Source organism: Ambystoma mexicanum, chromosome 10 (genome assembly GCF_040938575.1).
Source record: "Ambystoma mexicanum isolate Mex_15411 chromosome 10, UKY_AmexF1_1, whole genome shotgun sequence".
In the NCBI taxonomy this organism is placed as follows: domain Eukaryota; kingdom Metazoa; phylum Chordata; class Amphibia; order Caudata; family Ambystomatidae; genus Ambystoma; species Ambystoma mexicanum.
In genome coordinates this window covers 856,272,120-856,284,663 of record NC_090932.1, presented here as the reverse complement: position 1 = coordinate 856,284,663, position 12,544 = coordinate 856,272,120, and the positions used below count along the sequence as shown (strand labels likewise).

The following is a 12,544-nucleotide window of genomic DNA, read 5'->3' as shown; positions in this document are numbered from 1 at the left end:
TTATTGGCAGAAGAGCGCTATATAAGACCACTTTACATTTCTGAACTATCTTGCTTTTATGCCATATTTTATCTAGGAATGAAAAACAATTACAGAAATAGGCACTTTTCATGCATTTCTTTGCTTATGCTGCCATCATGTGGTAAACAATTTGTAACTACATGTAAATATTGTTTAGCAAATCTTGAATATTTGTTTCTCTTTCGATTGAATTGTAATTAAGCAGATCCCCTTTTTACTTAATTTAGTCAAAAGAATATTATATTTGAAACGCCAAAAATGGCTGGTCATACCTTCGAGCCCAAGAATGGATCTATTTCCAATATTACGCATAATTTAGAGCACATTGTTGGTTTTGACAGCCATGCTTGACAATTCGAAACAGGCCTATTTGTCCTCTAATGCGTTAAAAGGTTGAACAGCCATTTTAGTGCGGAGTCCCAGAACAGTAACTTCATATGAGAAGTCAGAACAATGAACAATGCACGAGTTGACGACAGTTGATTGTAGTAATAATACCATCTAAATTTTCACAGACCATTCCGGGTAGCCAGGCCCACTCCTTTAAAATGTTATTGTACATGTTGCTTGTGGATTTTTAACAAGCAAAATCACCTGTCTAGAAAGCGCGCCTCAAAGGGCGATGGGATGGCTGGCATCCTCTGCTGCTGCGCCGGTCCTATGACTTGAGGGTGTGCGGCCATCATTTGATTTCTCATTAGCGCCTCCTGGCGTTGGCGTAGCTCTAAATGAAAGCAAACAAAAATAAAATAAGTTCGCTTGTTTTCAAGTTCGACCGACAGGAGATATTAAAGGTCCATGAATCGAATAGTTGATGGCATTTTGGAATCTGGTCATTGCTGAGCCTGTCCTCCCACCCTAGCGAAAAATCCAGCATAGTGTTCATGACCTTGACAAATAATAGTTTAGAGCAATAAATACACACAAGGAAATTCAATGCTGTTGATTTGACTGTTACTCCAGGTAGATAACCCCGGCCTTATTTCTGTGGGACTCGTTTAGAAAAAAAAATGGCGTACATCCCAACGTGTAAAACAAGCATTGGCAAAGCCAACAGTTTTGGCTTTTGTATAGGCATTCACCAGGTACTGCCATGATAGCACTGAATGGCCATAACATGGCAAAAGCTGGAAACTAGTGAGATTGCGTGGGCATATGATGTCACTGACTGGGAAATGCCTTTCTCGTACCCATACACAAGCCAAACCCGTTCCGGTTGTCAAATTCAATGCTTTAGCAGGGCTTCAATGCAATGACATGCATTCTACATTTAAATCAAGTGGCTTAAGGCACACGGGATTAAAACATTGTTATTACACCAGTAGCGCATTTGCAGCTGCAATTAGGCAGTTAACTCTCAGCACAGTGCTTAGAAATAATACTGTCAGGTCAAAGTGTGATGTTACTTTTTGATAGAGCCAGCTCAAAGAGATCCCAGCAGGGTGTGTTGTGGGTGGGGAGGGGCTGGTAGTGTGTGGGAATAGTCATATGGATCAGCATGGCCATGCCTGTTAATGGGCGAGTAAACAAACAACACCCACAAACTTAGTGTCGCTCCTCACATGCTGTCTCCCTCCTAGCTGTACTCCAATGCAAGCATTTTGGCTTACAGGTGGTGCTTAAGTGCCACCTAGTATGCAAAACTAAGAATGAGAATTCTGGGATATTCCTGTACACCTCTGCTTACCTTTGGGAACAGAGGGATAATGTAAAGTAGATGTGTTTACAAGATGACTTCATGTCTCTGCGGGTGGCATGTTCTGACCCTGTTCTCTGATTTAACACTGCCGCCTTCTGAGAAATAGTGTCTTGAAACGCTTTGTTTGATCCTGAGACTACCGAACCACATTGAAACAAATGATACCGCATGCCACAAGGCCTTTTCTGAAAGGCTACTTTCTGCGAAGCAGCGAAGGGGAATACGTATGCATGCCTGAAATTGTGCATGCAGTTGGCAAGTGAAAGTGGATTCCATGCGGCAAAGGTGAGAGGAAGTGGGGTGTGGCTCAGGGAGTTGTGGATGGGCAAATGGTGGCGCGGTCACTGGAGTCAAGGAGGTTGGGAGTTGGGGATGTCCCACACACACGTTGAGGGAAACAGGGATGGGGGAAGAACGGAGGTTGTGGGGGTGTTCCGCATTAGCGGTGGAGGTCAAAGGGTGTGGCTGGCAGGAGAGAGGTGAACAGATCATGATGTATTGCTGCAGTGGAAAAGCTGCGCCCGGAAAGGTATTATTTGGTGAATGCTGCACGCGAAAAACCGATACGAATAGTTTTCTAAAATAAAAGTCCAGGAATAGGACATGGTGTCACTGTTGACACTCAGTCGTCTGCTAACCCTATAGCCCAAGCCAGGGTTCAATGACATTCCATTGACACGCGTTTTTACGACAGGTGTTTTGCTGCAGAATCTTTGCCGAAAAAAAACTTTTCAAAACGTTTTTACAATTATTTTTGGGGGGTACCCACCCAAACCCCTCTCATTTACCTTTTTTCTTTATTTCCTAACCACCCCAACCATTTATATGCCTTTGACCACCCCCCGCACCCACTTCGGCAAAAAGCCCGCAGCCAAACACTCGTCGTAAAAATGGATGTCTGCTTGTGCTGCCATGGTGGATCTGACCGCCCAATACCCTGACTTCATCAGCTCGCAGGCACTCTGAAGCTCTAGCAGCAAGCAACACCTGAGCGTTCACAATATGAACATTTGACTTTGTATGCTTTTTATGCTTTGCAGCACAGTGGCACCACTAGAGATGGTAAGTAGCATAATTACAGCCCTACTTACAGTTTTAGCTTGTGAAGAGGCATTCGTCCTACAGCGTTTCACTCTTTAGAGACTGAAACATTGAGCTGGCAATTAACTGTTCATTGATACCTAAACTGTTGTGCCCTGTGTGAAGAGAAGTGGGGGTGGAAAGAAGTAGCTTGAAATTATTCTGAATGTTTGCAATAGTGGAAGGTGAAGGTGACCGCGTAGAACCGTGCTTATTCTGTTTGTTAAAATGATAGCTGTTGTTGACTTGGAAGGGCACACAGAGGTGCACTTAGCCATTTGGACAGCAGAGGACAACCTAACACTGATGCATTGCATCAGTTGAGTACAGAAACACACCTAATTCTTTCATATAAATAAATATGTATTAAGCTGTTTTACACCATTATCCTCACAATTAACAGAGCCTCTCACAGCTTCAAATGGTCTCCATCCCAGTGACTACAAAATATCATGCATAATGTAATAATTCACTATCAATAACAACCTATAGGTAAATGCATCTTTATTTTCAGTGGACTTTTCCAGTTGCCAAAAACGTATTATATACACTGTTGACATTTCAGACTCTGATTATTTTCCCACGCACTGAGGACATCAGAAATTGGTGAAGACCAATACTGTTTTTGAGTCATTGGGCCTCATTACCGGTTTGCTGGTAAACCAGTGGCAATAGCGCTGTGAGACTGACAAACGGTAATACCGTTACCAGCACTTGGCTGCCGGTAATATTAGCCGATTCGTGGTAAGTCCCCATTTCTATGGAGTCCCATAGGGCTTCATGGGGGGATTATGCCGCAATTACCAGCAATGGTATTACTGTGGCGGTAATACAAGCATTTTTTGGCCGGTAGGGGTCAGATTCATCTCCAGCTTTTAGCTGGAGGTAAATCCATCACCCCTACTGGCAAAGTTGTTGGCCAGTCTGGTAAAAGTGCTGATAACCATTATCACCAGCACTTTTACTGTGTACCGGTCAACTCTTAATGAGGGCCATAGATAGGAACTAAAGGGTATCAGTCTTCTGTACTGCAACATGAGGAATCTGCGAGACTGAAGACAAAATGCTTAATTCAATCCCCATCAACTATCTGTCCCTAGGAGAGATAAGGGATTGCCAATGCAATCTATTTTCCAGAGACTCGTTTGTGTTTTGCATGGTGTGGTGAATATGACTTCTTCCCTTAACCAGACTGGCTTGAGGTAGTAGTGTCATTTATAAAATCTGGAAGTGTGGTCATTCTTTGGCCTCTTTGGCACTGCAGGTTACAAAGCATACTTCCTTGGCAGAAGGGAGACCTAGAGGCAGAACACTTCAACTGGTTGACATGGTAGGGGGATGTTTTCCAAGTTCACAGTATTGGGGATAGTGGCCACAGAAATCCCTACGTTTAAGAACAAAATAGGTGAAAAAGGTTTTCCAGGTGACAGAATGCCAACAGCTGTTCAACAATCCTATTTGGACTTAAATCAATCAGAATCCGAGTCCCCTTTCTATGTCCATGGCAGCTGCTTTGGTGAATGGCAGCCACAAGAGCCAAGAAGGGGAGGCTATGGCGGGGCAGGCAGGTGAATGGGCACCTGAGGAGTGATGGAAGCTTGTGTGAGGCTGCGAGATGAGGGGGTGGACGTGCGGTTGAGGAGCGGCCAAAAAGGAAATTATGGTGTGGGAGAGTTGCCTGTGGCTTGTATAGAACATAGGCTTTCACATATAGTAAAGCCTGTGTTCCTGGTCACCTGATTGGCTGGCATCTCCCCTCAGTTGATAATACTTTACATTGGCTATTTCACTTGGACTCATGAATACACCTTACAATCTCCCTGTTATGCAGCACAGTCGATATCCATGGGATTCCACATCCAGGTGCTAATCACGCACAGGTTTCAGCAAAGGCTTTAACAAACCCTAGTGATGTAATCCTGTCTTATCAGGGATGGACCTGTGGCATCCGTGCTCTTTTTCATTCTACATTGAGACTTTCACATTCTTAAATGAGTCTCACAGTTTAAAACATTTTAAGCCAGGAGGACATATGTTCGCTGAGCTTGCATATCTTTTGGGGCACGATTTTATCCCGATTGAGTTATTTAAACCCTAATTGTACATTTTCAATGTGATCTTTTAATATACTTTTTCTTATAGAAGGTTTGGGCATCATGGAGCTAGTGTTAAATGGGTACCTTCTAACAAAATAATACTACTATTCTCACTCCTTGCCACTTGTCCTAGATTTCATGGACCTAACATCAGCCCTTGACATGCTCAATAGGCAAACGTCATGGCGGATTTTGGAAGACTTAAAAACTCTGAAAGCCTTATTAACTTTCGTCGGGCGGATGTTCGTGAACGAGGTTGGCAGGGCTTTTGGAGGTGAGGTCACAGGGCCATAGTGACCCAGGTGGGAAGAGAGAAGGGAGTGGTCTGACCAAGAGAGATGGTTGACCAGAGTAGATGAGAGGGGGAGGTCAGAGTAGATGAGGGCGTCCAGTGTGTCCAGCAGAGTGGGTTGGACCAGAAGGGAGAATGGAGCGGGATAAGGAGGTGTAAAGGTCAATGAAAAGAGAGGAAACTGTGCCAGGAGAGTCCAGTTCTATGTTAAAGTCCCCCAGAAGGAACAGGTTGAAGGAGGTAGAAAGTAAGGAAGAACAGAAATCTGCCCATTCAGAGAGGAATATGGAGGTAGTGTCAGGAGGCCATTAAATGGTAGCAATGGTCACAGTGGAGGAGGGAGAGATGACCAACTTGCATACCAGGCTCTCAAATGAAGAGTAGAGCTGAGTGGTTAAGATGGAAGAGGGTACCCACTCAGGGAAGATTAGGGCAACCCCACAGCCAGTACGTTGAGGCCGCTGTTTGGAAATGATCTTAAAACCATCAGGTAGGAGGGAGTCAAAAGCGGAGACTGAGCTGGTATTCAACCATGTCTCAGTGAGAGAGAGAATATCAAGATCAGTGTCTTCAAGAAGGAGACAGGTGTCAGCAGAGTGTTTATTGGCTGAGCGGGCATTAAGAGTCGTCTGTTTGAGGCAGTCTCTGCCTTTGAAAGTTTTCTGAGGTGGAGTGCAGGTGCGTGGTACTTCAGTCAGAGGGGGAGGGGAGAGGCAGAGGCATAGACAGGGTAGTGTCGGAGCGGGCAAGGCCTGCCCAAAATCTGTAACTGCCCACTCAGCAGTGCTGTGTGGGCATTTTCAGATGTTAATGTCACTGCAGTGTGCCCAACTACATTAGCTTCCGGCCCCACTTAATAGTCAATCCTGGCTACACCTCTGGGGGAGAGACAGAAGGGGAAGAAGGGGCAGAGGTAGGAGAAGAAAGAAAGTTAATGAGGGATTGTAGGATCCGGTCAAAGTGAAGGAGGTTGGCCTGAGGACCCTGAACCAGGATAGTGCCAGTGTGATAGACATTAATGATGCAGCGTGAGGAGAAGAAACTCGCCAAGAGAATTTCCCACTTGGTGCCAGCATTAATGGGAGAGGATGAGAAAGGGGAGAGAGTAGAGAAGAGATAAGGAGTCCATATGTCTGGAGAGGGGGCAGAGAAGAGGATATCAGTGACGATCTCTCTGGAGGATAAACTGACATAGGTGTCTGCGATGGGAAGGCCAGGGTTTGCACCCAGGATGTTTTTTTGTGCTTTTTCCATCCAGATTTCGGGAGAGAGGGAGGATTGGTGATAGTGAAGCAATTTGAAAAGATTGGAGGGATGGTGAGAGCCATCTCAGTGGCAGAGGATAGATGTGAGAAGGGGGAAGGAGGGTGGATGGGCAGCACTGCACAGTCCTGTGCCCTTACTCACAGGTGGTTAAGAAGTGCACAATTACAATGTACATCAAAAGGTGAGGTGCAAAAGGAATACAATGCAGTACACAACAAGAAGGCAAGATGTCAAGCCAAAGTACAGTAAGGTGCACAATATTAATAAATATTGTACATATATGGAAGTGACCCTAATTTGTTCAATGCTCCTTTGCCCTAGATATAAGAAAATGTGTCAATCGGCACTGCCCAATTCATAGAGCCCGCAGTTTTAGGCAAATCATCCCTGTCTAAATACACTTACAATTGATTATGGTGTTGTGGACCCTAGTATTATGTTTTCCCTTGGCTTTTAAGGTCAGAGGGAATTGTTAACTCAGTTAGTGAATTCTATATTCTAACTCGTAGGGTTTCATCTTAGTGGCCTTGATTTATATATCATGGCAATCCTTTTATTAAAAAATTGGTGATATTCATTGCTACTGGTAGTATTTAACTGCTGTTATATTTATGATTTTAAGAAATGTTATTTTCTCTTATCTGTATTTTTGTGCTATTAATTGTTTTTATTTACTGTATGTGTACATCATGACCTTGATACTGAACTGTATGTAATATTTCTATAACTGTAAGGTATTTGTTGTACTTTATCTGTTTGCATTTTTGCTTCTATGGCTATGCGGAAGTAAAACTGTTTAATCAATTAACCTCGTTTTTCTTTTCTTTCTGTTATCTCATTGGTGGGGTGGGTGGCGGTAGGAGTTCAAGATTGATTAGCAAATCAATAACATACAAATAACATATGGCTTCATTACATATTCCACAGAGCAGTAAAAAAAGTAGCGGTAAATCAATAACGTTTTATGGTGGTAAAAATTTACCTCAATTTTTACCGCACCACTGAAATTACTGCTTGTGGTAAACCTGAGAATATCCCCATGGATTCCTGCAGATTTTTACCACAATTCGTATTCCATCGGTAATTCTACCAGACTGAGTGGCAATAAAAGGCAAATGATTTTGGTGGTCATTTCTTGGAGTTACTGCAACATTACCACCAAGCTCATAATGAGGCCCAACATGACGAAATGGAATAATAGTCATGGGGATTTCCTGTGGTAGCAAATTCATCAATCACTTTTTGGGGTTTATCGCAACTAAAGCATGTTTTGGACACATTAAATTTATCTTATTGCATTGGTTCCTCCATTATACGCCTGGTAAATCCTGGGCTTAGGCTGATCCCTGTCTGAATATCCTTTAAAGTAACTCACCTCCTGTGGACATGCAGCTTGCAAATCGGTATAAATGTTTTTCTTCCATGCTGCTCTGTTCCCCTAGTAGCGACACTTTTCGAAGGTGGTCTCTGGGGGTCATATTATAGAGTGCTGACGCAGGCGGTCCACTCTTTCCAGTTCACGCAACAAATCATAAGCATGTTCTTGGCGAACTTCTGAGGACAATAAAATAATTGCATATTTTAGATTTTAGGAATCTACAAATCCCACACATAGGATTAAAACTGCAAGAGAATGCATAAAGTTTAGCATAGTGAAACGTTTCAGCAGCACATTAAATATTCACCAAAGACTATGGGCCTGATTTACACATTGTCTTCAATGGAATTTTCCCATTGAAAAACACATTTGTAAATCAGGCCCTATCCCTCCAAATTAAAGCAAAGGACTGGCAAAGCTCCATTTATTTTCTGACTTGCATACATCGGAAAAGAAATTCAGCCAGTCTATGACCTGAAATGCTGCGGCTTGTCATTGTATAGAAGGCGCATATAGGGCCGACTCAGACCCTTGTCCTTTTGAAGTTGATCAACCAAGAAGCCTTAGGATTGTGTACAAAAGCACCTATAATTATAGTGTGTAGAAGTAGGAGTCTGGTAGGCAGCACTATTGAATAATGTAATATTATTATTAACGTTAACCACACGTTCCAAAGGCTGGAACAGGAGGTAACGGCCCAGGACCCGAGTTAAAGGCCAGAGCGAAGCAGGGGCGTTTAATAAGGTCCCAGTTCCAGGCTCTTGGAATGAGTGGTTAACTCTATTAGCACCTGTGCCATGGGCTGGGACGTGGATAATTTAAAGTATTTTCTTTCCTTGAACGGGAAACCTTGCTGGGTCCTGTTCACAGAAAGAAAATACTATACAAACATGGCCGCCCTGAAAAAGGATGGCAGGGCTACATACAGAGCCCCTCCTCCATTTGCATGGCAGCGAAATGGGGCAGAGCAGAATGATGTAAGTGTGGAGGGAGGATTGAAAAAAAAGGGAACGGAGGATTGGGGAAGATGGCGGCCAGGCGAACCGTCCATCAGGTGGCTTGTAAGGTGGGTTAGATCGGTAGTATCAGCCCGTGTTCCTAGCCTCCTGATTGGTTGGCTATTATTATCTCTGCTACCAAGCTATCCTTTCATTTTAGCCCTGAGGGACAAGAATTATTTGCACATTCAATAAGTGTAATATTTCCAGTATCTGTGAGTGCCACTACATTGACACTACTCTTCCACTTGACTCCCCACATGACTGCCTATTAGACCTGTCAGCTTCTGAAAGATAGACCTCTCCCGCTATCTAGGAATCTGTAGTTTAATTGCCTTGTTCCCTTGTTAATTAGGACTCCCAAATGTAGTGAGGTTCTGTCTGCCATTCAATGAAACATGGGTCTCACCCGTTGTCTAGCAATCTCTATTTTAAACTGTGTAGCTCCCACGTCCACCGTGCGGCGAACCCTAGGCCTTCTGCAACTGCCAGAAATCGCGAACCCAGGGACTGACTGCTTACTGACTGCCACCAGCAGAGCTTAGACCTGCAGGCAACCCATCTGTGATCCCTTAAATTTGAAGGATATTATCCCTCTGTGAACTGCTCTGTGAAACCTAGGCTTTCCCGAAAACTCACCCAACAGCCATAGACCAGACAGACACCATGTCACACACTGGTCAAAGCAGAGCAGCACACTGGCGCACAGTAGGCCCGATGAGGCCCACCTTATCTGGACTCCACCACCAACACACAACCCACTACCTCACCACTGCACACAATCAACCTGCAACCTTCACACCCCACCTACCCCTCCTCCTCGCCAGACCAACCCACCGCACCCCGACCCGCTACCCCCATGTATATCCCGCTCTGCGCAATTGAGAACGGCTCACCCTGAAAGATTATCACCCCATAAATAACATTCCTATCTGATAATACACTAGGTAAAACAGCAGCTTTCGCTGTTGCACACCACAATAAACTCACTTGCCCTCGCTGCTCAGACTCTCGCACCAGAGAGACCACGAATAACAAAACCCTGCCGCCTGCACTGGACAAAGATAGTTGCAGCCGAACATCAAAGCCTATGGTACATATACCTTACACTACGCCTGTGGACACAGGCCACAGGCACAGCCAAACATCCATGCACCATAGAATGCAGCCATGGCTATGCTCATCCAGTCTAGCAGCGCACATAGCCGTCCACACTGAAACACCAGAAATACATCAACACCTCTGCCACTAGCATACAGTGGCTAACGACGAAAAGAAATCGGTTAGCTGGCCACACATCAACATTTTTCAACAATAGCACTCTATCACTAACCACCAACAGCGCCCACCCATGTGCCTGACCATTTTGGGCTGCTTAGTCGAGCCTAGCTTGCCACCTAAGTCCTCACATGTGACCACAGTTGGGCATAGATCTCCTGTGGCACCAGTTTTACATGTCTTGTCACTGTCTCACTGATTTTCTCCCCAGTTGATTAGTGAATATTTCAGAAGATCTAAAGCTTGCATCTTCTGCAGGGAATGCCTTGTACTGGGTCCCACTGGGCTCTTTGTTCCTCCCCATGTGATCAGTGGACACCTCTGAAAATATTAATAACATCTTACACCTGGACTGACTTGTCTTTGAGTCCCACAAATCCGGGTGCACCATCTACAAGGTCATCACCCTCAGGTCCCCAATGTACCCCACTGTGAAGCTCAGCAGATCTGGAGGCCTATGATCCACCAGAAGCCAAGACATGTGCAGACTTGAACTCTGCAAGTGCAGGAAGTAAAGAACCAGAAGACCAGGCCTTCTCTGTCTATGCCCAGACTATGGAACATCCTCCCTGTCAACATCAGTCTCACACACTGACATTCCAGAAAGGAGTTCAAGACCCACCTTTTAAGGAATGGCTGACCCTTAACATCTAGGACCACAACCCCTCCACTGCTCACCTACCCTGAGAGTGGGTGATCTGCTTCTCACTGTTTCCTCCTGTGTTTGCTTGTAGATTGCTTGCTGCCAAATTGCCTGCCCTCCCCCTAACCTGTTGTTAGCTCTCCGCTGTCCTGTATCTCTGCTTCCCTCACTGTGTCCTACCACCAATGATTTGTAAAGCACTCTGTTGCTTCCCGAAGCTAAGTCTACGCCCAATAAATACGCTAATAATGATACTCAATTCACAATAAAATGGCGAGGGCTGTTCCAACAATCTCATGAGTTTTATGTGGGTCCTTGCAATAGCATAGCTGGGGCCCCAGCAGCCCCTGCGGTGTGGGGGGGGCACCATACCAGGTCTGATGGGGGAGGCAGCCAAGCCCTCACCCATCAGGGTGAAGTCTGGGCCAGGGCTCGCAGAGCAAGAAGGAGGCACACATTAGGGATTGGAGATTACTGTGGCATGTGGCACATGTCACATGTCATGTTCAGCTCCAACCCCTTCTTCCCTGACTTTCTCGCAGCTCATATAAAGGAACCAGGAAGCTCTCGCAGCTTCCTGGTTCCTGTTTGTGAGCAGCACGGAATAGCTGAGGGTGGCCTGGAGTGATGGACAGAAGCTGGATAAACAGGTAAGAAGGCTTTTTGTTTTTTTTAATGTGATGTGTGAAGTGCGTGTTAGATGTATGTATGTGCTATGGGTCAGTGAGTGGTGGGTCAATAAGAAGGAAGGTGATAATGTGTGTATGTTTGAATGTTCTGGGTGGGTGGAGTTTGTGTGCCTTTGTAGAGAATGCAGTGAGAGTGGATGTAAGGGAAGGTGTATGAGTGAGTGACTGGTGGGTGAATGAGTAGGAACATGATAGTGGGTGTATGTTTGAATGTTCTGGGTGGGTGGGTGTGTGCCTGTGTAGAGAATGCAGTGAGAGTGGATGTATGAGAAGGTGTATGAGTGAGTGACTGGTGGGTGAATGAGTATGAATGTTATAGTGTGTGTTTGAATGTGCTGGGTTGGTGGGTGGGTGTGTGCCTGTATAGAGAATGCAGTGAGAAGGAGTTTATGTAAGAAAAGATGCATGAGTGGGTGACTGGTGAGTGAATAAGTAGGAATGTGTTTTTGAATGTTCTTGGTGGAAGGGTTTGGTACGTGTGAGTGTGTAGAGAATGCAGTGACAGTGGATGTAAGATCATGTGTATGAGTGAGTGACTGGTGGGTGAATGAGTATGAATGTTATAGAGTGTGTTTGAATGTGCTGGGTTGGTGAGTGGGTGTGTGCCTGTATAGAGAATGCAGTGAGAAGGAGTTTATGTAAGAAAAGGTGTATGAGTGGGTGACTGGTGGATGAATGAGTAGGAGTGTGTTTTTGAATGTTCTTGGTGGGTGGGTGTGTGCTGTGTAGAGAATGCAGCGAGAGTGGACGGGAGAGAAGGTGTATGAGTGAGTGACTGGTTGAAAGTGTGTGTTTGAATGTTCTAGGTGGGTTGGGTGTGTGCCTGTGTGGAGAATGCAGTGTGAGTGGACGGGAGAGAAGATGTATGAGTGAGTGACTGGTGGGTGAATGAGTAGTAATGTGATAGGGTGGGTTTCTTTTGGGACGGGGGGTGGGTGCTTTCCTGTGTGGAGAATGCAATGTGAGTGGACTTGAGACAAGGTGTATGAATGTGACTGGTGGATGAATGAGTAGGAATGAGATAGTGTGTGTTTGATTGTTCAGTGTGGGTGCGTGCCTGTGTGGAGAATGTAGTGTGAGTGGATGTGTGAGATTGTTTATGGT

General features: G+C 45.0%; 1 protein-coding gene across 2 annotated transcripts in view; it reads right to left on the bottom strand.

Moving 5' to 3' along the window:
* The window catches only part of SAMD7 (sterile alpha motif domain containing 7), a 219,440-nt gene that overhangs the window by 154,392 nt on the left and 52,504 nt on the right, over window positions 1-12,544 (bottom strand). For both annotated transcript variants that reach the window (XM_069618538.1, XM_069618539.1), the window contains exons 2-3: window positions 7,830-8,008; window positions 616-745 (exon numbers count right to left, since the gene is read on the bottom strand). In XM_069618538.1, coding sequence (XP_069474639.1) covers window positions 616-745; window positions 7,830-7,932 — 233 coding nt within the window. In that variant the 5' untranslated portion in view covers window positions 7,933-8,008. The remainder of the gene's footprint in view (window positions 1-615; window positions 746-7,829; window positions 8,009-12,544) is intronic.